General features: G+C 40.2%; 1 protein-coding gene across 2 annotated transcripts in view; it reads left to right on the plus strand.

Moving 5' to 3' along the window:
- CAMKK1 (calcium/calmodulin dependent protein kinase kinase 1) overlaps positions 1-26576 on the plus strand; it is a 179180-nt gene that overhangs the window by 140774 nt on the left and 11830 nt on the right. For both annotated transcript variants that reach the window (XM_070735175.1, XM_070735176.1), the window contains exons 10-15: positions 1765-1964; positions 3436-3489; positions 5220-5293; positions 17932-18019; positions 20138-20266; positions 22361-22464. In XM_070735175.1, coding sequence (XP_070591276.1) covers positions 1765-1964; positions 3436-3489; positions 5220-5293; positions 17932-18019; positions 20138-20266; positions 22361-22464 — 649 coding nt within the window. The remainder of the gene's footprint in view (positions 1-1764; positions 1965-3435; positions 3490-5219; positions 5294-17931; positions 18020-20137; positions 20267-22360; positions 22465-26576) is intronic.

The raw sequence follows: 26576 nt of genomic DNA on the forward strand, positions 1-26576 counted from the left end.
TGTCCTACAACAGTTTTGAGTTTTCTTAGAGTTTAAGAGGCTATCTTTGTTGCTAGAAAATTTGGAAATCAAAGGTCAAGAGAGGCAAGGAAGAGTTTTGACAACAACCATCTTATTTAGAATTCTTATAAGATAATATTGAACGGAAGCTGATAGTCCACCATTGTACTATTGGAGTGGAAGTAGTTAGGCCTTTAGCCACCATTGGATGTCATGTTCATGTCATGCCTGGAAGCCATTTTGGGCATTTTGAATCGTAAGGCCTGGCACATTTAGTGCTGTGGGAAAATGGGAGCGAGGTTTGTGTGGAGCTGGGGAGACATATTGTCCAAATAACATTCCTTTTTCTGTGAGTCAAGGTCACAGAAGGAGGAGTGCGACTGGGGAGTATCTCCACTTGGGACGGTGCATTGATTTCACCACCTGATGGACATGTGGGTGCAGGGGCAGGGTCTTTTTTTTGAAAAATTTTATTAGTTTTCAAATATAATTTAAAACAGGCAAATAAATACCAACAAAAGATGGACAAAGGAAAAACAACAACAAACCTTCTCCGGGTCCCGTCGACTAAACAATGTCATTTGGCGGGACCCAGGAGAAGAGCCTTCTCTGGCGGCCCCGACCCTCTGGAACCAGCTCCCCCCAGATATCAGAGTTGCCCCCACCCTCCTTGCCTTTCGCAAGCTCCTTAAAACCCACCTCTGTCGTCAGGCATGGGGGAATTGAAATTTTTCCCTTCCCGCTAGGCTTATAGAATTTATACATGGTATGCTTGTTTGTTTGTTAAATTGGGGATTTTTAGATTATTTTTAATATTAGATTTGTTTACATTGTCTTCTTTATTGTTAGCCACCCCGAGTCTTCGGAGAGGGACGGCATACAAATCTAATAAATAAATAAGTAAATAAGTAAATAAATAAGTAAATAAAACAAAAAAATTGTGATATCAGCAAACATTCAGTATTTCTGCATTGCTACATCAGATATGTCATTAAATCCTATAATAATGTACATATTAGTTAATTACAGTAATAATAATAATAATAATAATAATAATAATAATAATAATAATAATTTATTAGATTTGTATGCCGCTCCTCTCACAATAAACAATAAAACAATATATATAGGCACAAATCTAATATTAAGGGGGGGGGCAAACAAACTAAAAACCCTATCATAATTAAAAACCAAACAGCACATACATACCAAACATAAATTATAATAAGCCTGGGGGAAAGGTGTCTCAAATCCCCCATGCCTGGCGGTATAAGTGGGTCTTAAGTAGTTTACAGAAGACAAGGAGGGTGGGAGCAGTTCTAATCTCCAGGGGGAGTTGATTCCAGAGGGCCGGGGCCGCCACAGAGAAGGCTCTTCCCCTGGGGCCCCCCAGACAATATTGTTTAGTCGACAGGACCCGGAGAAGGCCAACTCTGTGGGACCTTATCGGCCGCTGGGATTCGTGCGGTAGTATTTCGTACAATCACAAAGTCCCTATTCAAATCATTCATATTTCCATATTTATTTTACTAATCGTTATATGTCTTTTGTGATCTTTTTATTTCTATTTCTTAACTCAATTTCTTAACTTGGGCATTCTTTTGGATGCGGAAAACCCAGGAGCTTTCAGAGTCGTGTTTTCCCAGTTGTGTCAATATGACAACTCTAATAAAGTGGAACTTTGAGGAATGCCTAGCCTCGGAGTTTTCTTTCGTTGGGAGTGTTTACTTGGAACCCTGACCGTTTTCTTTTTTGCCTTCCCAGTGCATTATCAGAAGATCATTCACCGAGACATCAAACCATCAAACTTGCTCTTGGGGGATGATGGACATGTCAAAATTGCTGATTTTGGAGTGAGCAATCAGTTCGAAGGCAGTGATGCCCAGCTCTCCAGCACTGCGGGGACCCCAGCCTTCATGGCCCCTGAAACGATTTCAGATTCTGGAAAGAGTTTCAGTGGAAAGGTAGAATCCTTGCTTTTCTATATTGCTTTAGCATGCACTTTCAATGGGAGGAAACATGATTATTATTAACTACATTTATTTGTTGGAGATCTCATTTCAAGGCAACTCTGGAAAACTTACAGCATAAAGACATTAAAATCATCAGAAATAAATATTCCTAACCCAATAACAATATACCGATGGGATGCGCCATTTTTTAAATGAGCCGGTGATGAGATTTGAACTGCTGAACTACAACTACAACTGTAGCTGAAGTAGCCGGGAATGCTGCATTCTAACCACTGCGTCACCCTGCCTCTACTCAGTGGAAAATTCTAGAAACATGATTAGCGAATATATGTGTCCCAGTATCCTGAAAATCAAATGATTTGCTGTGTGTCTGAATAACTGTTAAAATCAACTTTAATGTGGGAGGGGGAGGGGAAAAAACAGCAACTGCTTCATAAAATTTACATCGTTGTAGTTCAGCAGTTCAAATCTCACCACCGGCTCAAGGTTGACTCAGCCTTCCATCCTTCCGAGGTGGTTAAATGAGGACCCAGATTGTTGGGGGAAATATGCTGATTCTGTAAACCGCTTAGAGAGGGCTGTAAAAGCACTAAGAAGCGGTATATAAGTCTAAATGCTATTGCTACTGCCCCAAGTCCTTGGAGAGGGGTAGCATATAAATCAGATAGGTAGGTAGGTAAGTAGGTAGGTAGGTAGATAGATAGATAGATAGATAGATAGATAGATAGATAGATAGATAGATAGATAGATAGATAGATAGATAGAAACATAGGAACATAGGAACATAGGAACATAGAAGACTGACGGCAGAAAAAGACCTCATGGTCCATCTAGTCTGCCCTTATACTATTTCCTGTATTTTATCTTAGGATGGATATATGTTTATCCCAGGTATGTTTAAATTCAGTCACTGTGAATTTACTGTGGATGGATGGATGGATGGATAGATTCTGTAAACCACTTAGAGAGAGCTGTAAAAGCACTAAGAAGCGGTATATAAGTTTAAATGCTATTGCTACTGCCCCAAGTCCTTGGAGGGGGGTAGCATATAAATCAGATAGATAGATGGATGGATGGATGGATGGATGGAAGGAAAATTCTGGGAATTGACATCCACAAGTCTTAAAGTTTCAAAGTTTGGAAAGCCGTGTTCTATAGTATGTTTAGTATCATACCTTCAAATCATTACCTTTATTTCTGATGTTCAGCTTACAAGGACTAATACTCATCCGGCCAAAAATGGCATTGTCCACATGTAAGAAGATATTATCATCACATCTTAGGGAAACTCCAAGGTTACCAGAAGTACAAACGAACAAACAAACCTTGAGAAGAAACATACCCAAGAGAGGAAAAATCCTCAAGCCAGCAGTAGTTTGAGTAATAGGGCATTAAAAATGAGAAGTTAAAAATGTTAAAATGTAAGATAAATACATTAAATAAATGTTTCTTTTTCTTTCAGGCTCTAGATGTCTGGGCAATGGGTATCACTCTCTTTTGTTTTGTGTACGGGAAGGTAAGGAGTCTGCGGGCTATGTTTTTTTAATGGCGTAAAGAGCTAAATCATCTATTCTAGGTCTTTCCACTTTCCCTTTCAACCAATTAGGTGTACTAAAAGGTGCATCAATCTACTGGATTTAAGCACCTTGTTAAACATTGCTTAGCAATCTCTATTATCTGGAAACTAGCTATATTATAAGGGTTAAGCTCTCCTATAAGATAGATAAATGCATGCATTTTTAGATGCTTTTTAAAAAAAATATTAGATTTGTTTACATTGTCACACAGTTTTATTATTGTTATGAGCTGCCCCGAGTCTTCGGAGAGGGGCGGCATACAAATCTAATAAATAATTATTATTATTATTATTATTATTATTATTATTATTATTATTATTATGGTACTGTTCTACATTATATTGTAATGTAGATTATTTTCTACAATATAGAAAGAAATTAATTGTTAATTAATTAATATAAATTATTTGCATCGTGTTGGGGGGTACACAAAGGGGGCTCAGCCAATCTCATTATACACATGCTGTTCTCTGACAATAAAAGGTTGAATTGAATTGTAGCACAGGAAGAGAGGGAAGGGAAGGGAAATTTCCAATGGTCCCTGCCAGAGTCCCTGCCAAATTCAGTGGGGAAATGGCAGATAATTGGACATTGTTTCTGCTCCCACTGATTTTTACCTACCCTTGGTCATTCTGTTGAAGTATTTATTTACTTATTTACTTATTTACTTATTTATTTACTTACTTACTTACTTACTTACTTACTTACTTACTTACTTACTTATTTATTTAGTCAAACAATTATAAGTAATGATAAAAAGTAACAAAAGAAGACAATAGGACAGGGACGGTAGGCACAGTGGTGCGCTTATGCACGCCCCTCTGAAACAACGAATCAACGAGACAAGGATTGTTCAGTAATGCATAAATATATATAATGAAACAGGTAATAACCTGGGTAAGACCACGTACACATGTGTGCGCGCAAACACACACACACACACACATATATATAAACATACAGTGGTACCTCTACTTAAGAGCGCCTCTACTTAAGAACTCTTCTAGATAAGAACTGGGTGTTCAAGAGTTTTTTTGCCTCTTCTTAAGAACCATTTTCTACTTAAGAACCCGAGCCTTGAAAAATTTCCCAGGAAATTTGAGAGTGGCACGAAGGCCCAGCCAGTTTCCTGCCATTCCCCCTGGGTTTCTCTCTCTGACGCAGTGTATGGGAGGCAGCCTTGCGCCAGGTGTATGGGAGGCGCATGCTCCTCCTCACTGCTTCAGAGTCCCTCTTTTTTTTTTTAAGCCTTAAAGTTTTGGACTTTTTTTATTCCCCTCACCTCACCTGCTTCCTTCAGCAGTGACTGTCCTCCTCCTCTTCTTCCTCCTCCTCCTCTCACCCAAATTTCCAAGTTTTTATTTCTTTCCTAATGAGTTTGCACGCATTATTTGCTTTTACATTGATACCTAGGGGGAAAATTGCTTCTACTTAAGAACTTTTCTACTTAAGAACTAGGTCATGGAACTAATTAAGTTCTTAAGTAGAGGTACCACTATATATATATCCTACAGACAAAATATAACCACCATCCAGAAGCAAGTGAAAAATAAAACCCATATAACTAATCGCACACACTAATATGACTTCAAGTCCTTAAGAATATTGATATATGAGTGTAAGGTTTTCTATAGGCCAAAGAGAATGGAAAAATGATTTCTTTTTGCAGTGTCCCTTCATCGATGAATTCATCCTGGCACTTCACAACAAGATCAAAAACAAGTCCGTGGAGTTTCCAGAAGAGTAAGTAGACTTGTGGAGTTGACTACTGCAATCAGAATTCCTCAGTCATTTGAATGTCTAGTCTTCGAAATACAGTGATACCTTGTCTTAAAAACTTAATTGGTTCCGGGACGAGGTTCTTAAGGTGAAACGTTTGTAAGATGAAACAATGTTTCCCATAGGAATCAATGGAAAAGTGATTAATGCGTGCAAGCCCAAAACTCACCCCTTTTGCCAGCCGAAGCGCCCGTTTTTCTGCTGCTGGAATTCCCTTGAGGCTCCCCTCCATGGGAAACCCCACCTCTGGACTTCTGTGTTTTTGCGATGCTGCAGGGGAATCCCAGCATCGCAAGAACGAGCGCTTCGCTGGCAACGGAAGTCCAGAGATGAGGTTTCCCAGCGAAGGGAGCATCAGTGAAATCGCAGCAGCGCAGAAACACCGAAGTCCTCAAAACCCCACTTCCAGACCTCTGTGTTTTTGCGCTGCTGCAATTTCACTGAGGCTCCCCTTGCTGGGAAACCCCACCTCTGGACTTCCGCTGCCAGCGAAGCATCTATTTTTGTGCTGCTGGGATTTCCCCTGCTGGGATTCCCCTGCAGCATCACAAAAACATGGAAGTCCGGAGGTGGGGTTTCCCATGGAGGGGAGCCTCAGGGGAATCCCAGCAGCGCAAAAACGGGTGCTTCGCTGGCAACGGAAGTCCGGAGGCGGGGCATCCCAGCGGTGGCGGTGGGTTTGTAAGATGAAAATAGTTTGTAAGAAGAGGCAAAAAAATCTTAAACCCCAGGTTTTTATCTTGAAAAGTTTGTATGACGAGACGTTTGTAAGACAAGGTATCACTGTAGTTTATAATCATGCCAATAAACAGCAAGTATGCCTGTTTTTTTCCAGTTGGGCTCCATTAACAGAGATTTACTCTAATTATTGCTGCATGATCTTCTTTCCTTTATTTTCTTGTCTCACTTTCTCCAGCTACTTTATAAATTATGGATGCCTCATTTCCCACATTGTAATAGATACTGAACGCTGTACAATTAGTTATACTGGTTTTTAAGGAGTATTTTCCCTGTTATTCTCATATTGTTCAATGACAGTCTGGAAAGGATGTCTTATAAAACTCTCTTTTTGAAGACGAAATCATTTTCAGACAGAATTGAATTTATCCTTCCTTTTTGTCTCTTCATATTGCTTTTGAGATTTTGTGATTATTTCTCTCTCGCACCAAATCATCTCAATTATTCTCTCAGCCTTTGCTACAGGTCTGTCACCTTTGTACCGTATTTATTGACATTCATTTTAGTAACCATTCTCACTTGACCTTGCCAATTTCATTTTCCTCTGCTTTATGACATATAAAGCTCTCACATCCATATAATGAAGTAGAGAAAAGCAGCCATTCTACACAGCATTTTTCACTTCTCTTAGAAACATAGAAGACTGACGGCAGAAAACGACCTCATGATCCATCTAGTCTGCCCTTATACTATTTTCTGTATTTTATGTTAGGATGGATATATGTTTATCCCAGGCATGTTTAAATTCAGTTACTGTGGATTTATCTACCACGTCTGCTGGAAGTTTGTTCCAAGGATCTACTACTCTTTCAGTAAAATAATATTTTCTCATGTTGCTTTTGATCTTTCCCCCAACTAACTTCAGATTGTGTCCCCTTGTTCTTGTGTTCACTTTACTATTAAAGACACTTCCCTCCTGAACCTTATTTAACCCTTTAACATATTTAAATGTTTCTATCATGTCCCCCCTTTTCCTTCTGTCCTCCAGACTATACAGATTGAGTTCATGAAGTCTTTCCTGATACGTTTTATGCTTAAGACCTTCCACCATTCTTGTAGCCCGTCTTTGGACCTGTTCAATTTTCTCAATATCTTTTTGTAGGTGAGGTCTCCAGAACAACACAGTATTCCAAATGTGGTCTCACCAGCGCTCTATATAGCAGGATCACAATCTCATTCTTCCTGCTTGTTATACCTCTAGCTATGCAGCCAAGCATCCTGCTTGCTTTCCCTACCACCTGACTGCACTGTTCACTCATTTTGAGACTGTCAGAAATCACTACCCCTAAATCCTTCTCTTCTGAAGTTTTTGCTAAAACAGAAATGCCAATACAATACTCAGATTGAGGATTCCTTTTCCCCAAGTGCATTATTTTACATTTGGAAAGATTAAACTGCAGTTTCCATTGCTTTGACCATTTATGGATGCCTCATTTCCCACATTGTAATAGATACTGAACGCTGTACAATTAGTTATACTGGTTTTTAAGGAGTATTTTCCCTGTTATTCTCATATTGTTCAATGACAGTCTGGAAAGGATGTCTTATAAAACTCTCTTTTTGAAGACGAAATCATTTTCAGCCAGAATTGTATTTATCCTTCCTTTTTGTCTCTTCATATTGCTTTTGAGATTTTGAGATTATTTCTCTCTCGCACCAAATCATTTCAATTATTCTCTCAACCTTTGCTACAGGTCTGTCACCTTTGTACCGTATTTATTGACATTCATTTTAGTAGCCATTCTCACTTGACCTTGCCAATTTCATTTTCCTCTGCTTTATGACATATAAAGCTCTCACATCCATATAATGAAGTAGAGAAAAGCAGCCATTCTACACAGCATTTTTCACTTCTCTTAGTGGATGGATGGACGAACAAAACATACAAACAAAACATTTCTCCCTGCATTGCATATCTTAATTTCTCCATCCATTTTCCATTTTTAATAAATCCTCTGCCCAGGTACTGAAATGAATCTAGAATAGAATAGAATAGAATTTTTATTGGCCAAGTGTGATTGGACACACAAGGAATTTGTCTTGGTGCATATGCTCTCAGCGTACATAAAAGAAAAAGATACATTTGTCAAGAATCATGTGGTACAACATTTAATGATTGTCATAACCAATGAGCAATGAAGAAAAATAAGCAATTAAGAAACAATCAATATTAATAAAAATCTTAGGGTACAAGCAACAAGTTACAGTCATACCGTCCTAAGTAGGAGGAGATGGGTGATAGGAATTATGAGAAAAAACTAGTAGAAATAGAAGTGCAGATTTAGTAAAAAGTCTGACAGTGTTGAGGGAATTATTTGTTTAGCAGAGTGATGGCATTCGGGGGGAAACTGTAGTTGTCTTGGTGTGCAGTGCTCTGTAGCGACGTTTCGAGGGTCGGAGTTGAAACAGTTTGTGTCCAGGATGCGAAGGGTCAGCAAATATTTTCCCCGCCCTCTTTTTGACTCGTGCAGTATACAGGTCCTCAATGGAAGGCAGGTTGGCAGCAATTGTTTTTTCTGCAGTTCTACTTGCTCTAATAAGCAATTCTGGGTGTTGAAGTCCACATGTCATAGAACAGCAACCTTTGCCCACCCCTGCACTAAATCCAATTAAGTAAAATTAAATAAACTACTCTAAAATCTGAGTCCTCGGAGAAGGGCGGCATACAAATCAAATAAACAAACAAACAAACAAACAAACAAATAAATAAATAAAATACTCTAAAATTGTTTACTATATTTTAAAAAATCAGTCATACCCATTTAAAGAGCAACCATACATAATATTCGTCGGCCAGGGGACTAGGATCAGGAGTGGGCTGTTGCCTGGACAGGAGTGGGGGACGACATGCAGTGGGGTAGCAAAAATGGAGCTCCACCCCAGAGCACCCAATTTGCACTAAAAGATGATGAAAGAAAATGCATAAGCCACGCCCACAGTGTGATAGTAAAATTTTTGGTAGCCCTTCACTGGCTAGGATGCAATAACCCCAAGCCTGGCGACATAAGTGAGTCTTAAGACTCTTATGGAGTCTTAAGACTCTTATGTTGCTGTGATCATGTGCGAAAACTGCTCATAAGTTACTCTTTCCAGTGCCATTGTTCTTTGGATGGCCACTAAATGAATGCTTTAAACTGAGGACTAGCTGCATAAGCAAACCATGTTAATATTTTCTCCGGTTACCACGTTTACATCAGAAAGCTTTAACACTTTTCAACATTTTTCACAGCATTATTACTCTCTTTTCATCACTTTTTTTCTTGAGTGCTAACATGGATAATACAGTATTTGCTCCGGTTATGTCCTCGGATGTATCACTGTCATTCCCATACAGTTCTGTAAGACACTCTTTTCAGCATTCTGTCACTTCAATTTCACACAAAATTATTCCACCACATTTATTTTTAATAACACTCACTCTGCTGAAGAGACCTCGTTTAGCCCCCTTCGCTCGCTTCCTCAACTTCCTAAATCTTATTTCAAAATTGTGGTGCCTTTTTAAAATGATTTAATTGTCAGGCTGAAGCCATCGTTTTGAGTTGGAGACTTTGGCCTGCCACAAGTAGAATAGTACTGTGGGAATTGGGGAGGGGTGGTTGCATGAGAGGGAAAAATACTAACCACAACAAATTCTTCCCAGAGATTCAAGGTCATCTTTTGTTCAGCACCAGCTGGAAGTGCAAGGGAGGATTGTGGATTTTGAGAGAACCGGAGTGGTCCATGTGATGAACTTGTGGGTATGGGGACAAGGGATAAACCTTTACCTGGGTGGAAAACTGTAGGAAAAGTTAGTATCGGGTTGACTACAGTTTGTAACCAAAATTGGTCTGTTAATAAATTGGAACTTGGAAGAAGGCCAAGGTTTGGACTCTGATTTATTTCTCAGATGTTAATTGGAACGGTGACATTAACTTAACTTTACCCCGACCTTTGATTACATTCTTTAAAGTTGCCATTTTTCTGTTTAGGTATTATAAAATTTATTTCTCTCATCCTAATTTTTCAATGGTTCTTTGGGAAAGGGGGGATATGATCGAAACATTTAAATATGTTAAAGGGTTAAATAAGGTTCAGGAGAGAAATGTTTTTAATAGGAAAGTGAACATAAGAACAAGGAGACACAATTTGAGGTTAGTTGGTGTTCTGCCGGCAGGTCTCAACCGCCTGTAATTACAGGGTAATTAGTCCAGGAAGACACACACCACACGATAAAAGGAAAACCCAAAAGTTTTTATAAACAGAAAAACAGAAACAGCTCCCTTTTTAAATGTCAAAGGGATTTTCTGGTACACACAAAGCATAGGTTAAATGCAATCCAATTGCTCACCCAATAACTGGGAAATTGAGTCCAATTCTAAAGTCCAGAGAGTCCACACAGCAAAAAACCACGATCTTGATGAAACATTGAATCAGATAAACTGCCATGAGGCTAAAACACCAGGCTGCACTTTTATCTGTAGCACTAATTACAGCAGCCCCACCCAACCACAGGTGGCCTCATTTTCTCTTGTAATAATCCTTCAGTTGTTGTCTTCTATGCATCACTCTACGCATGCGTGGATGTGTCATTAATTCTTGTTCAGAATCCAGGGATGATACAGATGATTGATCTCCTCCTGGGCTGTCTGCCAAACTCCCCCCTTCCCTGCTACTCATGCTTCCTTCGTCAGAGGAGCCTTCATCAGGAGATTCTATTGAGAGCAAAACAGACCTGCGGCATGTGGATGTTTCCCCCACATTCACCTCCACATTCCTTGGGGCAGGAGCTGGGCCAGAGCTAACTACAACAGTTGGGGGAAAGATTAGAAGTAACGTGAGAAAATATTTTACTGAAAGAGTAGTAGATGCTTGGAACAAACTTCCAGCAGACGTGGTCGGTAAATCCAGGGTAACTGAATTTAAACATGCCTGGGATAAACATATATCCATCCTAAGATAAAATACAAGAAATAGTATAAGGGCAGACTAGATGGACCATGAGGTCTTTTTCTGCCGTCAATCTTCTATGTTTCTATGTTTCATCCTTTAACTGCAGTACCAATCAATATTAATATAAATCATAAAGATACAAGCAACAATTTACAGTCATGTAGTCATAAGTAGGAGGAGATCGGTGATAGGAACAGTGAGAAGGCTAATAGTAATAATAATGCAACCCTAGTGAGGAAATTGATGGCATGGAATCTCTACATTCTCACAAATAGTCTAAGTCCAACCCCCTTTAATTACAATAACCCTAATCTAGCATCAAAATAGAGTTTGATCATTGATTAGTTGATTAGATTCCTGTTTCTAGGAACTTCTCTTATGGCATTTATCTTTCACACCTGACAGTTTGTCAAACTTGGTCCTATGTGACCCGAAACCAAGTTTGAGTCCCCGGTAAAACATTTTCCCTGCATATCTGAAACTTGAAATTTCATGACTTTTCATCATTTCAGGGGTTCTCTCTATGATAATTTTTTTTGGGGGGTGGGGGGCTTAGTTTTTGCTGGGCAAAAAAACTTCCTAATGTTATGTTCGGGTCACATACGACCCAGACCGAAAACCCTTCATTTGTAGTGCTTATGTTTGGTCAATTTGAAAACTTTTTTCACTTGGAAAGTAGTCTGAACATTTCTGCACACAATGATATGAAAATTGAAATGAAAAAAGTAAATCTTATTGGTTTATTTTGCTGATATAATGCACGCCCCCCCCCCGTTTTTGTGATTTCTTTTCAATTTATGGATAGTTTTGCTTGCAAAATCCATTCTATTTTACTAAAGTTGGTGTGGGATTGGTAGCTTGAACATTTCTGAATATAATAAAAATATAAAGGAACTGAAAAAATTATTCTTATTGGTTTTTTAACATCAGAAATAAGCCCCCCCCCCCCCCCCCTCGGCTGCTTGCAACCATTTTCACTTTTTATTTTTTTATGCTCCAAATCCGAAATATTCTTTAAAATCTTAGGCATTCATTTACTCAATTTAACAATGCTGATCATCAAAAAATATTTTTGGGGTGGTGGCTAATTGTTTTCTGGGCAAAAAAAATCATCACTTCGAGTCTGTTTCTGTTCGTATGTGACCGGACCAAAAAGAATTTTTTTAGGTACTTGAATTTGATCTTTTTGAAAACTTTTTCAACTGGAAAACTAGTTTGAACATTTATGAACATAATGATATGAAAATTGAACTGGAAAAATTGAGACTTATATTTTTATTTTGATCAAAAAGCCCCTCCCCCCATCCTTTCTGAATTTCGTGTCAATTTCTATTTTTTAGGGCTACAAATCCCTAAGGAATTTTCCCCCAAAAGGTTTGATATACTAAATTGAACATTTCTGAATATAAGAAAAATATAAATGAACTGAAAAAAATGGTTCTTATTGGTTTATTTTTGCCACAAAAGGGCCACCCCCCCTCGGCCTTGCTGTGTGCCATTATTGTCACTTTTTATACATATTTGGCTAGAAATATTTGGAATATCCTTTTGAAACAATCCTGAACATAAGAAAAATAGAAATGAACTGAAAAAAATGATTCTTATTGGTTTATTTTTGAATATAAAACCATATTGTCTTGTACTCGAGTATAAGCCTACTCGAGTATAAGCCTATTTGAGTATAAGCATGGGGGGCCATTTATGTGCAAAATAAACCAATATGCATCAATTTTTCCAGTTCAATTTTCATATCATTATGTTCAGAAATGTTCAAGCTACAAATCCCACACCAACTTTAGTAAAATAGAATGTATTTTGCTAGCAAAACTATCCATAAAGTGAAGACTATTTCAAAAAAACGGGGGGGGGGCATGCATTTCATCAACAAAATAAACCAATATGCATCAGGTTTTCCAGTTCAATTTTCATATCATTGTGTTCAGAAATGTTCAAGCTACCAATCCCACACCAACTTTAGTAAAATAGAATGGATTTTGCAAGCAAAACTATCCATAAATTGAAAAAAATTCACAAAAACGGGGGGGGGGCATGCAATATATCCGCAAAATAAACCAATAAGATTTACTTTTTTCATTTCAATTTTCATATCATTGTGTGCAGAAATGTTCAGACTACTTTCCAAGTGAAAAAGGTTTTCAAATTGACCAAACATAAGCACTTCAAATGAAGAGTTTTCGGTCCGGGTCGTATGTGACCCGAACATAACATTAGGAAGTTTTTTCGAACAGAACATGGGGGTTAAGACCTGTGGAATGTTGACCAGGGAAGTTGAAATCTACGCATCTAAAAATTTTCAAGTTTGAAAAAAACCTATTCATCAATCTTCGTTACACCTGGGGTGGAAATTGACATTTTGCAATATCTTTCCCCCAAGAATGAGGTGAGAATGGGGGTTTTGCAGTATCCTTCCCCCAGGATTGGGGTGGAAATTGAGATTTTGCAGTATTCTTCACCCAGGAATGGGTTTTTTGCAGTATCCTTCCCCCAGACGTGGGGTAGAATTGAGATTTTGGAGTATTCTTCCCCCTGGAGTGGGGAGGGAATGGGATTTTGCAGTATCCTACCCCCAGGAGTGGGGTGGAAATTGAGATTTTGCAGTATTCTTCACCCAGGAATGGGGGTTTTGCAGTATCCTTCCCCCAGAAGTGGGGTAGAATTGGAATTTTGTAGTATCCTTCCCCCAGACATGGGGTGGAAATTGAGATTTTGCAATATCCTTCCCCCGTGGGGTGAAAATAGGGTTTTTGCAGTATCCTTCCCCCAGCAGTGGGGTGGAAATTGAGATTTTGCAGTATTCTTCCCCCAGGAGTGGGGAGGGAATGGGGATTTTGCAATATCCTTCCCCCAAGAGTGGGGTGAAAATGGGGGTTTTGCAGTATCTCCAGGAGTGGGGAGGGAATGGGGATTTTGCAGTATCCTTCCCCTGCCCCATCCACCAAGCCACTCACACAGAACTGGTAGGGAACCCTTTTGAATTTCCCCCTGTTGTAAACCTGAAGTTTACTTGTGCACATTATCATGTGTTGTGTACTTCTGAAAGCTTTTGTAGGAAATTTCCGCTCCACAATTTCTGTTTTGGAGGAGATGCCAAAAGCTATGGCTCTTTCCATTTGGCATGGCACCCCAGCAGCCAAGAATTTCTGACCTACTTCCATTAATTAAATCCTTTATTTCTAATTGAAATGTAAAAAATGATATCATACCATTTTAAGGAGGGTGGCGGGAAAGTAGGGTGGGCGGATGGATGGGGAGTAGAGTGAGTGAAAGGATGTTCCCACGGAAAGCCATGAATGCTTAAAAAAACCCCACCTCTTTATACTTTCAGCTTATTAACTGACATTATAAACCATTTAAAACGGATGGTGCTCTGCCATCCTCCCCCACAGCCCCTGTTAGCACACTTAACCGCCTGTGTGGGTGATCATTATAATACAGTAGGCTGGAAAGCCATCATAGAGTATTATGAAGCAGGGGGCGGTTTGGCAAATTTCAGGGCATCCTTGCAGAAACGTGGGAAAAGTGCTGCAAAGGAATAATTAGGTTTCTCGAACACCTCCTCTTTCTGCTTTCTTGTGAAATCCAGTGTGGGCAGCGATGGGACACACTTAGCTTTTCCTACCTGATCGGTCCTGGAGGCCAGCGTGCACACACCCCCACGCGAGATTTTGCTTCTGCATATGGGCAGAAGCAAAGAAATTGGCAAAAATTGCCGAAAATCTTGCACGGAGACGCTCGCACACGTGAGATTTTGGGGCTTTTGGCTCATTTCTTTGCTTCCGTGCATGCACAGAAGCAAAATCTTGCACAGGGGTGCATAAGGTTGCTGTGAGCCAACCCCAGTCTATGGAGAGGGGCGGCATGCAAATAAAATAAATAAAATAAAATAAAATAAAAAATATAATAAAATAATAAAATAAAATAAAATAATAAAATAAATAAAATAAAATAAAATAATAAATAAAATAATAAAATAAAATAATAAAATAAAATAATAAAATAAATAAAATAAAATAAATAAAATAAAATAAATAAAATAAATAAAATAAATAAAATAAATAAAATAATAAAATAAAATAAAATAATAAAATAAAATAAAATAAATAAAATAAAATAATAAAATAAAATAAATAAAATAAAATAATAAATAAAATAATAAAATAAAATAAAATAAAATAAAATAAAATAAATGCACCTGGCGGGGATGGGCAGATGTGCACACGTCACCGTTTCCACTACCGGAATAGCGATCCCAGGGATACCGGGGGCAGCCCAAAACTGAATGTGGGGTAACAAGCATTGCCTTCATTCTAATACAAGGGTGTCCAACTCAAGACCCGGAGGCCAGATCCGGCACGCGGGGTGCTTAAAGCTGGCCTGTAATGGGGCCGCCTGGAAGCAACAAAGGATCGGCCCGCAGTGCCTCGTGCAGGCAGCCTTCCTGAGCTCTATTTTCGCCGGCAGAGGGTTGCAGGAGGCCATTGCAGCTGAAAACAGAGCTTAAGAGCACACTTTCATTGGTAGAGCGCTTGGGCCACCACAAGCACCCCGACATGAGTGACGTCAAGCTGGCAATGCCCACTTTGCCCCCTGAACATGGTTTGTTTGTTTGTTTGTTTGTTCGTTCGTTCGTTCGCTCGTTCGTTCGTTCGTTCGTTCATTCCTTCGATTTTTATGCCACCCTTCTCCTTAGACTCAGGGTGGCTTACAACATGTCAGCAATAGCACTTTTGAACAGAGCCAGCATATTGCCTCCACAATCCGGGTCCTCATTTTACCCACCTCGGAAGGATGGAAGGCTGAGTCAACCTTGAGCCGGTGATGAGATTTGAACCGCTGACCTATGGATCTGCAGTCAGCTTCAGTGGCCTACAGTACAATACAGTGGTACCTCGAGATACGAGTTTAATTCGTTCCGGACCTGGGCTCTTAAGTCGAGCAGCTCTTATCTCGAACGACTTTTCCCCATAGGAATTAATGTAAATAATTTTAATTGGTTCCAGCCCTCAAAAAACTCACAAAGTTAGTCTAAATTATGCAGAAAGACATGTTTTTAATGAAGAAATGTACATGTACATATAAATGAATAATGAAGTTTCTTTCACTTAACTTGTAAACTTTCTTAAACTTTTAAATTTACATATGTTCAACTTCTCTGCCACCCAATCCTGTAGGACAGGGGTCCCCAACCCTTTTTGCACCAGGGACCGGCTTTAAGCGATCAAGAGAGGAATGGGTGAATGAATGGACGGAGGGTGGGAAGGAAGGAAGGAAAGAGGGAAGAGACAGGAACAGAGGAAGGAAGCAAGGAAACTTATGAAAGGGGAGAGTAAGAGAGGAATGAGTGAAGGGAGGGAGGGAGGGAAGAAGGTGGGAAGGAGAAAGAAAAGAAGAAATAGAGGAAGGGAAGGTAAAAGAGAGAAAGAAAAAGAGCAAGAAAGAAAGAAAGGGGGAAGGGACAGGAACATAGGAAGGAAGCAAGGAAACTTATGAAAGGGGAGAGTAAGAGAGGAATGAGTGAAGGGAGGGAGGGAGGGAAGAAGGTGGGAAGGAGAAAGAAAAGAAGAAATAGAGGAAGGGAAGGTAAAAGAGAGAAAGAAAAAGAGCAAGAAAGAAAGAAAGAAAGAAAGGGGGAAGGGACAGGAACAGAGGAAGGAAGGAAGGAAACTTATGAAAGGGGAGAGTAAGAGAGGAATGAGTGAAGGGAGGGAGGGAGGGAAGAAGGTGGGAAGGAGAAAGAAAAGAAGAAATAGAGGAAGGGAAGGTAAAAGAGAAAGAAAAAGAGCAAGAAAGAAAGAAAGAAAGAAAGGGGGAAGGGACAGGAACAGAGGAAGGAAGCAAGGAAACTTATGAAAGGGGAGAGTAAGAGAGGAATGAGTGAAGGGAGGGAGGGAGGGAAGAAGGTGGGAAGGAGAAAGAAAAGAAGAAATAGAGGAAGGGAAGGTAAAAGAGAGAAAGAAAAAGAGCAAGAAAGAAAGCTGCAAGCACCCCCCGAGCCCCCCAGGCCGGCTGCAACCTTTTAAAACACGCGCGCCGCTTCGCAGCTGTCTCCTGAAGCCGAACGCGGAAGTTAGCGTTTGGCTTCAGGAGACAGCTCCTTGGCGCTTGTATCTCGAATTTGGGCTTGTAAGTAGAACAAAAATATCTCTCCCCTCCCAGCTCTTATCTCGAGTTGCTCTTAAGTAGAGCAGCTCTTATGTCGGGGTTCCACTGTACTCTACCTGCTGCGCCACCCCGGCTCCATCATCTGGAGTCTGGTGGGGTCTAGGGGAACAATAGGAAGAGCCTTCTCTGTGGCGGCCTCGGCCCTATGGAATGAGCTCCCCTCAGAGATCCGTACTGCCCTCACTCTCCCTGCCTCCCGTAAACTCTTAAAAACCCACCTCTGCTGGCAGGCCTGGGGCCATTGAAATTTTAACATCTTGTCCTACCCAATGGATGAACTTCAGAAATAGGCCAGTTTCTGGCTTCTGGAGGGCCTCTGGATCCCAGGGGAGGCCACTTTTGCCCTACCGGAGGCTCGAAAAAAGCCTCCGGAACCTGTCAAGGGTGAAAAACGGGCCACTTGGAAGTTCCAGAAGTCTGGAAACAGCCCCGTTTCGGGCCTCTGGAGCCCGGAAGGAGCCATTTTTGCCCTCCCAGAGGCTCAACAAAAGCCTGGGGATGCTCCCAGACCACCACGCATGCGTGGCAGATACCCCAAAACCAGCCTGGCGGTAGGAGACGTATGCGCATATGCGGTGGAGCTGAGCTGTGCAACGGCTCGCATGCCCGCAGAGAGGGCTCTTCATGCCATCTGCCATAAGTTTGCCATCACGGCTATAGTGTATATCTGAGAATTAAAATCCACATATTTTAAAGATGCTAAGGTTTTGAAACACTGTCCTAACCCAATATTTTCTATTTGCTCCCACAAGGATAAAGGTCAGCGAGGAACTAAAAAGTCTGATTTTGAAGATGTTAGAAAAGAACCCTGAATCGAGGATAACTGTTCCTGAAATTAAGGTAAGCAATTTCGAGTTTTAGTGGATAGTTGAAAACGTTGCTTCCCTGAGCTATTCCCTATCACAGTAATTGAACAGATAGGTTAGTTCTTATTTAGTATTCTTACCCGTTACGTGCTGCTAAACTAATTTTCCCCAACCTAGTGTCTTGAAGATGTGTTAGACTAAAATTTCCTAAGGTAGAATTTCCAGCCACTGAGAATTTTAGGAACTGTAGTTCAACACATAGAGAGAATATTGGAGAACAGCATAATAATAATTTATAATAATTTATTAGATTTGTGTTGTGGTTAGCTCTGGCCCAGCTCCTGCCCCAAGGAATGTGGAGGTGGAGGTGGGGGAAACATCCACATGCCACAGGCCTGTTTTGCTCCCGATAGAATCTGCCGACGAAGTCTCCTCTGACGAAGGAAGCGTGAGTGACAGGGAAGAGGGGAGTTTGGCAGACAGCCCAGGAGGAGATCAATCATCCTTATCATCCCTGGATTCTGAACAAGAACTTATGACAGACCCACGCATGCGTACAGTGGTGCATAGGAGAGAACAACTGAAGGACTCAGAGCGGCTCACAAAAGCAATACAAAATACAAATCCAACGATTAAAAAGCAAAGCAGTTAAAAACCCTTGATTTAAAAACACTCATACAACCCAAACAAACCGTACATAAAACGGAACGACAGAGGGGAATCAATTTCCCCATGCCTGGTGGCAAAGGTGGGTTTTTAGGAGTTTGCGAAAGGCAAGGAGGGTAGGGGCAGTCCTAATCTCTGGGAGGGAGTTGATTCCAGAGGGTCGGGGCCACCACAGAGAAGGCTCTTCCCCTGGGTCCCACCAGACAGCATTATTTTGTCGACGGGACCCGGAGAAGGCCAACCAGGGAAGAGTTATATTTTTTTGTGTTTTTTTTCCTGCCAAATCACCCTGGTATACCCAAATATAAGAAGGAGTATACTGCTTCCTTTTTGCCTTTCGGCAAGGGCCCTATCCAAGGCAGTTAATTTTTTATAGCTGATAAAGTATATTCTATATGTGTAATGTATTTTTGCTGATAATGAAAAGGAAGGGAGATTAGTATAGATCTATTTCAAGCTATTTTGCTGTCATCAGCTAGCCATATCCTTACCAGGATTTGAACCTGGGGAGTTATATTATATATATAATTTTTATTGAACATTTTAAAAGTTAAAAACAGAGAAATTTATACAATTTCCTTCTTTACAGCAATTGCTAACCATTTTAACTTTTACAATTTTTTTCCTCTTCAATTTTTCATTTCAATTGTATACATACAGGAGGTGGATAAAATAATGGGAACACCTTGCAGCTCTTCCGTAGAATCCAGATTTGTAAAGCTCCCTTCGAACAGTTTTTGTGAAAACTGGGTTCTGTACGTGTCTATTGAGCTCTGCAGTGATTTTAGGAGCTGCGGTCTTGCGATCCGCTCTAACAATTCGCTTTAGAGTCCGACGGTCTCTCTCAGACAACTTCGACTTTCGACCAGACCTGTGCTTGGCTGAGGATGTTTTCCCTTCTCTTTCAAAAGCAGCCATTACTTTTGAGACATTACCTCTTGAAACGCCAAACATTCAGGCACTTTCTGTTACACTAGCGCCTGCCATTCGAGCACCAACAATTTGGCCTTTTTGAAAGTCTGAGAGGTCTGCCATTTCTAGAAGGTTATAACCAATTTCCTTAAATTTCTGTAAAAAAAAAGGCAGTTTTAAAAAACATATCAAATAAGAGATTTTTTCTTTAAAAAACATTAAAATAGGTCAAGTTTTGATTTGATTTGAACATGTTCAAACATTACGATGCCAAAAAGTCAAGTGTTTCCATTTTCTTGTCCACCCCCTGTATATTTTACAGTTCATATTATAGTGTACTATACCTTATTTTCTATTTCCCTTTTTTTGTTTATGTTTAACACCACCTAGTAACTCCTTTGTCCTCTTCCTTATGTTATTCTTTGTTTTATATTCTTGTGAACCACAGCAGTTATTTCTTAGGTCCCTCTCCAAATGCAAGCTGGCTCCTTTCATTAATTCTGCAAAAAGAAAGAATAGTCCAAAGGAGAGCTGATAAGGCATCATGCCCTCTGTTTATGTTTCTACTATGCAGGAACATCCATGGGTCACAAAATACGGCAAGCACCCTCTTCCTTTAGAGGAGGACCATTGCACTATAGTAGAAGTAACCGAAGAGGAAGTGAAGAACTCGGTCAAGACAATTCCTAGTTTACCTGCTGTGGTAAGTATTAAATACTGGTGGTTGCAGTATTAAAAGTTACATTTATTGATTGATTGTTTGATTTGATTTGATTTGATTTGTATGCTACCCCTCTCTGTAGACTCGGGGCGGCTCACAACAGTAATAGAACAATTCATAACAAATGTAATAATTTAAAAACATTTTAAAAAACCCATTATTAATCAGACATATATACAAACATACCATACATAAATTGTATAAGCCCGGGGGAGATATCTCAATTCCCCCATGCCTGGCGGCAAAGGTGGGTTTTAAAGGTGTTTACGGAAGGCAAGGAGGGTGGGGGGCAGTTCTAATCTCCGGGGGGAGCTGGTTCCAGAGAGTCGGGGCCGCCACAGAGAAGGCTCTTCCCCTGGGACCCGCCAAACGACATTGTTTAGTCGACGGGACCCGGAGAAGGCCAACACGGTGGGACCTAATCGGTCGCTGGGATTCGTGCGGCAGAAGGCGGTCCCGGAGATATTCTGGTCCAATGCCATGAAGGGCTTTATAGGTCATAACCAACACTTTGAATTGTGACTGGAAATTGATCGGCAACCAATGCAGACTGCGGAGTGTTGGTGAAACATGGGCATACCTAGGGAAGCCCATGATTGCTCTCGCAGCTGCATTCTGCACGATCTGAAGTTTACGAACACTTTTCAAAGGTTGCCCCATGTAGAGAGCGATGTACTCTCCTCCCTCTTTGGTTTTGTACTTGATGGAGTACAGCACAAAGCTAGGTGGGTTAGTTTATCTTTTTTTTTTGGCTCAAAGTCAGTTTGGAATACAGTAGTCCTCAACTTACGACTTTAACTGAGCCCAGAATTTATTATCCTAAGTCCCATTTTTCCCAGTGCCATTGCAACTTTATACGGGTTACTAAAGGAACTGTTTGTAAATCAAGAACCACCTGTATTATTTATTATTATTATTATTATTATTATTATTATTATTATTAATTAGATTTGTATGCGGCTCAATATTGCTGGTTCTCTCTGATAGCCACTGTTTTTGGATAGACTAGGCCAGTGATGGTGAATCTATGGCACGGGTTGCACGCAGAGCCATATCTGCTGGCACGCGAGCCATTGCCCTAGCTTAGCTCCAATGTGCATGTGGGTGCCAGCCAACTAATTTTTGGCTTGCACAGAGGCTCTGGGAGGGCCTTTTTGGCTTCTAGAGAGCCTCTGGGGGGATGGGGGAGGGCGTTTTTACCCTCCCTTGGCTCCAGGGAAGCCTTTGGAGCCTGGGGAGGGCAAAATCTCCGGGACCGTCTTCTGCCGCACAAATCCCAGCGACCGGTTAGGTCCCACAGAGTTGACCTTCTCCGGGTCCCGTCGACTAAACAATGTCATCTGGCGGGACCCAGGGGAAGAGCCTTCTCTGTGGCGGTCCCGACCCTCTGGAACCAACTCCCCCCCCAGATATCAGAGTTGCCCCCACCCTCCTTGCCTTTCATAAGCTCCTTAAAACCCACCTCTGTCGTCAGGCATGGGGGAATTGAGATATTCCTTTCCCCCTAGGCTTACAAAATTTATGCATGGTATGTTTGTGTGTATGATTGGTTTCTTAAATTGGGGTTTTTAAACTACTTTTAATATTAGATTTGTTTATATTGTTTTTTACTGTTGTTAGCCGCCCCCGAGTCTACGGAGAGGGGCAGCATACAAATCTAATTAATAAATAATAAATAAAAACATGAGCCTTCTGGGCCCACCAGAAGTTGGGCAACAGCCCATTTCCAGCCTCCAGAGGACCTCTGGGAGGTGGGGAAAGTTTTTGCCCTCCCCCCAGAGGCATTGAATTATGGGTGTGGGTACTCACGCATGCGCGATAGCACACACATGCAAGCTTTTGGCACCCAAGGGAAAATAGATTCGCCATCACTGGACTCGGTTTAAACCAAGCCTTATTTTCAACGTGAAAACAAACAAAGGAGCAACTACAACTTTCATTTTTAGTAACTTGAAGCAATTTCATCCGAGTTTGAAGTGATTTGCAGTAGTAAAATTCCAGGTTAAAATGATTGAGAGTGACATCATTTTTTCAGCTGCGTCACTTCTGATTCTTCTCTTTCTCCATCCATCCAAGATTTTAGTGAAGGCCATGCTACGGAAGCGGTCATTTGCCAACCCATACGAGCCTCAAACGAGGCGAGAAGAACGCTCTATGTCAGCTCCGGGGGACTTGCTAATGTACGTGATTTTTATACCCGTTCTTAATACTTGCAATTTTCAAAGTTAGACATGTCAATTTCTTCTGTGTTCATCGCACAATTTATTACCGTTAGCACTTGCATGTTCAAATTAGAGATGATTAAAAAAAGAAAGCTAAATTTGATGCTGAAACCAACTCTCAAACAACTGCATACTTGCACTGATGATGTTATCTAGTTTGGTAATGAAACATCTGCAAGAAAACAACCAAGCTCAGAGAGCACCAAGGCTCCAGAGTTGAACCCCGAGCTACAAATAGAAACATAGAAGATTGACGGCAGAAAAAGATCTCATGGTCCATCTAGTCTGCCCTTATACTATTTCCTGTATTTGATATTAGGATGGATATATGTTTATCCCAGGCAGGTTTAAATTCAGTTACTGTGGATTTACCAACCACGTCTGCTGGAAGTTTGTTCCAAGCATCGACGACTCTTTCAGTAAAATATTCTCTTCTATCAGAACTGCATATTAATACAGCAATTTTCTCTTTAAAATAATGAGTCATACTTCTAGGAAAGCAGACAGCCACAGCATTAATATAATATTCTTTAGAAATGGGGAATAAAAAGGAAACAAACCCAGTGTTCTAATTTGCTGCCATTCAGAACAAATCCTGTCCATTTGCCCTACCAACATTTAATTTATTTTGTTGGAACACCTTTCGGTTAAAAAAAAAAGATAAAGATGCAACCTTTCAATTTAATTTATGGTAACTATTTTTGGATGCACACTGGAAAAATAGTGCCATGATAAAAGCCATCTTGTGCAGCCAAACTATTGCTTATCGATTTGTTCAAGGATGAAAACAAAACAAAGCCGTCTGACTTCAGCCTATATTCAGGATTTATTTATTTTATTTATAAGAAGTGGCTGAAATGAAAGAGACCTCGTGTACTAAAAGGACTGTGATATGTTTTCTGCCACTCTAAGGCAGTTTTTCTCAAACTTGGCATTTTTAAGACATGTAGACTTCAAGTCCCAGAACTTCTCAGCCAGCATTGCAGATATCCACATATCTTACCAAACATTTCTCTGCAGAGCAGGGCAAGAAGCTTGGCTAAAGAAGCTAAGCACCCAGGAACAGTCTAAAAAGAAACATTTATTTGAAAGTGGAAGAGATTTTTCAAATAATAGTTGCCATTATTGTGTTATACAGTTACTTACACCAGTGTTTCCCAACCTTGGCAACTTGAAGATATTTGGACTTCAACTCCCAGAATTCCCCAGCCAGCGAATGCTGGCTGGGGGATTCTGGGAGTTGAAGTCCAAATATCTTCAAGTTGCCAAGGTTGGGAAACACTGACTTACACAACACTACCGACATATGAGGTCTGAAACAATAGCCCAAAACCTGTTCCTGCTGCTCCATGTTTATAATTTGAACTTTGGTGGTAGTGAAGTGAGTGAAGAAAACCAAGAATAATAAAAGGATAAAAACAAATAACACTGTTAGTTTAATCAGATTTCATTCTGGCAGCAAACAAGGGATTAAACTAGAGGTTCCTGTGGCTTCTGACAAAAGAGCAATAAAAATATGAAAGTGTAATGTTGATTTCTAAGCAGTATTAAGAGCTAAGCGAAAAAGTCTCAAGGAAGAATGAAGAAAAAATAAGCAAGTATTTTTTTTCTTGGAGAGTTATAAGCATAAATAGCGTTCCCCCAAAAATATGTTTTAAAGATTCATCACCCTGTGTTTTATGGTAAGAGGGCAGCAATATAAATAACATTCATGGATTCAGTAATGGCAGAATTATTAAAATGAATGTGTGGCACTCTGAAAAAGTATTAAAGGCCTCCAAAGTAGTCAAGGACAACTTCCTTGGGACTTCAATAGGAGGTTTGCAAAGAGATGATGGCTTTGAGGAACCATTAGAGCGGTAAGTTACAGCTTTATTGTTCCCTCCAAATGTTCAAAGCAGACCGAGCTGAAATTGCCTTGAGTTTCCCTTGACTAGGTAGAGTTCTAATAATGTGAATAATGTGAAGTTTATTTGTTTTCAAATCCCCAGTTGGACGGTCCCTTCTTCCCCCTCCCCAATCCAGTTTGGGTTGAAGAGGCTTTGAAGTATGTGAAAATTAACATTTGCTGCTAGTTGGAAGACGGATGATAGCTTTCATGTTCCTCTAACAGGAAATGAAGAGGAGAAGTAATTAGAAAAGCTTTCCAATTTTCACAATTTGTTTAATTAGACAGCATGAAAAAAGTACTCCTTTCTCTTCTCTTTAGAATTGCTTAAAGCTATCTTTCCGGATGCATTGGGTGTTAATTCACATAATTCCCTGTCAGAATTACTACCAACATAAAAAGTCTGAGCCACCTAGGCTTAACACTATTTTTAAATTTTACATTAAGACTTTAGACGACTGAGGTCATATTCTTGGATACAAGTGACAAATCAGAATTTTCCTGAAAGCCGGTACCTTGTTTTCAAGATATAAAAGCAATTTAAAATCATTTTCCTTGGAGAAGAAATTAAAGAAGGGATCAGTTTTCTATTCTGTTTTTTTACCGTATTTTTCAGAGTATAAAATGCACCTTTTTCCTCCCTAAAAGAGGCTGAAAATTTGGTTGCATCTTATACTCTGAATGTAGTTTTTATCAAAGCTTTTTTTCAGCCCTAACTAGGTGCTTATAATCTTCTCAGCTCTTACCAGTTTGCAAGTTCTTTCATTGTTACTCTCTGCAAAGAATTTTTTTCCAGTCCTAAGTCTTATTTTCAGGCTTTTTTTCATTGCTCTACTTGCTCTGAATAATTTTCTTTCCAACCCTAACAAAGTGCTAACAATGTTCCCAGCTCTTACTGGCTTGCAAGCTCTTTCATTGTTACTCTCTCCGAATAAGGTTTTTTTTAAGCCCCAAACAGGGGATAAAATAATATGCTGAAGCTGACCAGACTAAGGACGCTACCAGATAAATACCTGGTAGGCAGATATTTTTTCCTCTATTTTCCTCCCCCAAAATTAAGGTGCATTTTATATTATGAAAAATACGGTACAGTGATACCTTGTCTTACGAACTTAATTGGTTCCAGGACGAGGTTCGTAAGGTGAAAAGTTCGTAAGATGAAACAATGTTTCCCATAGGAATCAATGGAAAAGTGATTAATGCGTGCAAGCCCAAAATTCACCCCTTTTGCCAGCCAAAATGCCCATTTTTGCGCTAGTGGGATTCCCCAGAGGCTCCCCTCCATGGGAAACCCCACCTCCAGCTGCAGGGGAATCCCAGCAGGGGAATTCCACCACCGCGAAAATGGGGGCTTGGGTTGGCAATGGAACTCCGGAGGCGGGGCATCCCAGCGGCGGCGGCGGGTTTGTAAGGTGAGAATAGTTCGGAAGAAGAGGCAAAAAAATCTTAAACCCCAGGTTTGTATCTCGAAAAGTTCGTATGACGAGGGGTTCGTAAGACGGGGTATCACTGTGCTTAGCTGACTTCCTCTATGATTTAGTTTCCCCACAAGCAGGTTCTATTCAAAGGACTTTTAGCACATCTAGGATCCACATATTTTATGAAGACTAATCTCTATTATAAGTAGGATTTCCCTTTTAGGTTCCCAACTATGCCAAATTAACGATGAGTGTAATTTGCAGCCCTCTGAAGTTGCTCAACTACAGTTCCAAGCAGATTCATCTAACATTATCAACGATGAGGAATGCTAAGAATTGTAGTTTAGCAACATCTGGAGTTTTATATATTTCCTACCTAATTGGCTTGATATTTTGTAATAGCCAACCTAATTGGTGCTTCTTCAGTAAATCATGTTTTAAATAATCCTGGTTTATCTTATAAGAAATGCAACTACAGCTGCTAATCCTGGAAACTTCATTTACGCATCATAATGAATAAGCCCTCCAAAACTTACAGGGCTCTAAGTAACGATTAATGTGTTTGTCTAGGACAGTGTTTCCCAACCTTGGCAACTTGAAGATATTTGGACTTCAACTCCCAGAATTCCCCAGTCCGCATTCGCGGTCTGGGGAATTATGGGAGTTGAAGTCCAGATATCTTCAAGTTGCTAAGGTTGGGAAACACAGGTCTAGGACAGAGTTCTTCAAACCTGGCAACTTTAAAACTTGTGGACTTCAATTCC

Source organism: Erythrolamprus reginae, chromosome 1, assembly GCF_031021105.1.
Source record: "Erythrolamprus reginae isolate rEryReg1 chromosome 1, rEryReg1.hap1, whole genome shotgun sequence".
Classification (NCBI taxonomy): Eukaryota; Metazoa; Chordata; class Lepidosauria; order Squamata; family Dipsadidae; genus Erythrolamprus; species Erythrolamprus reginae.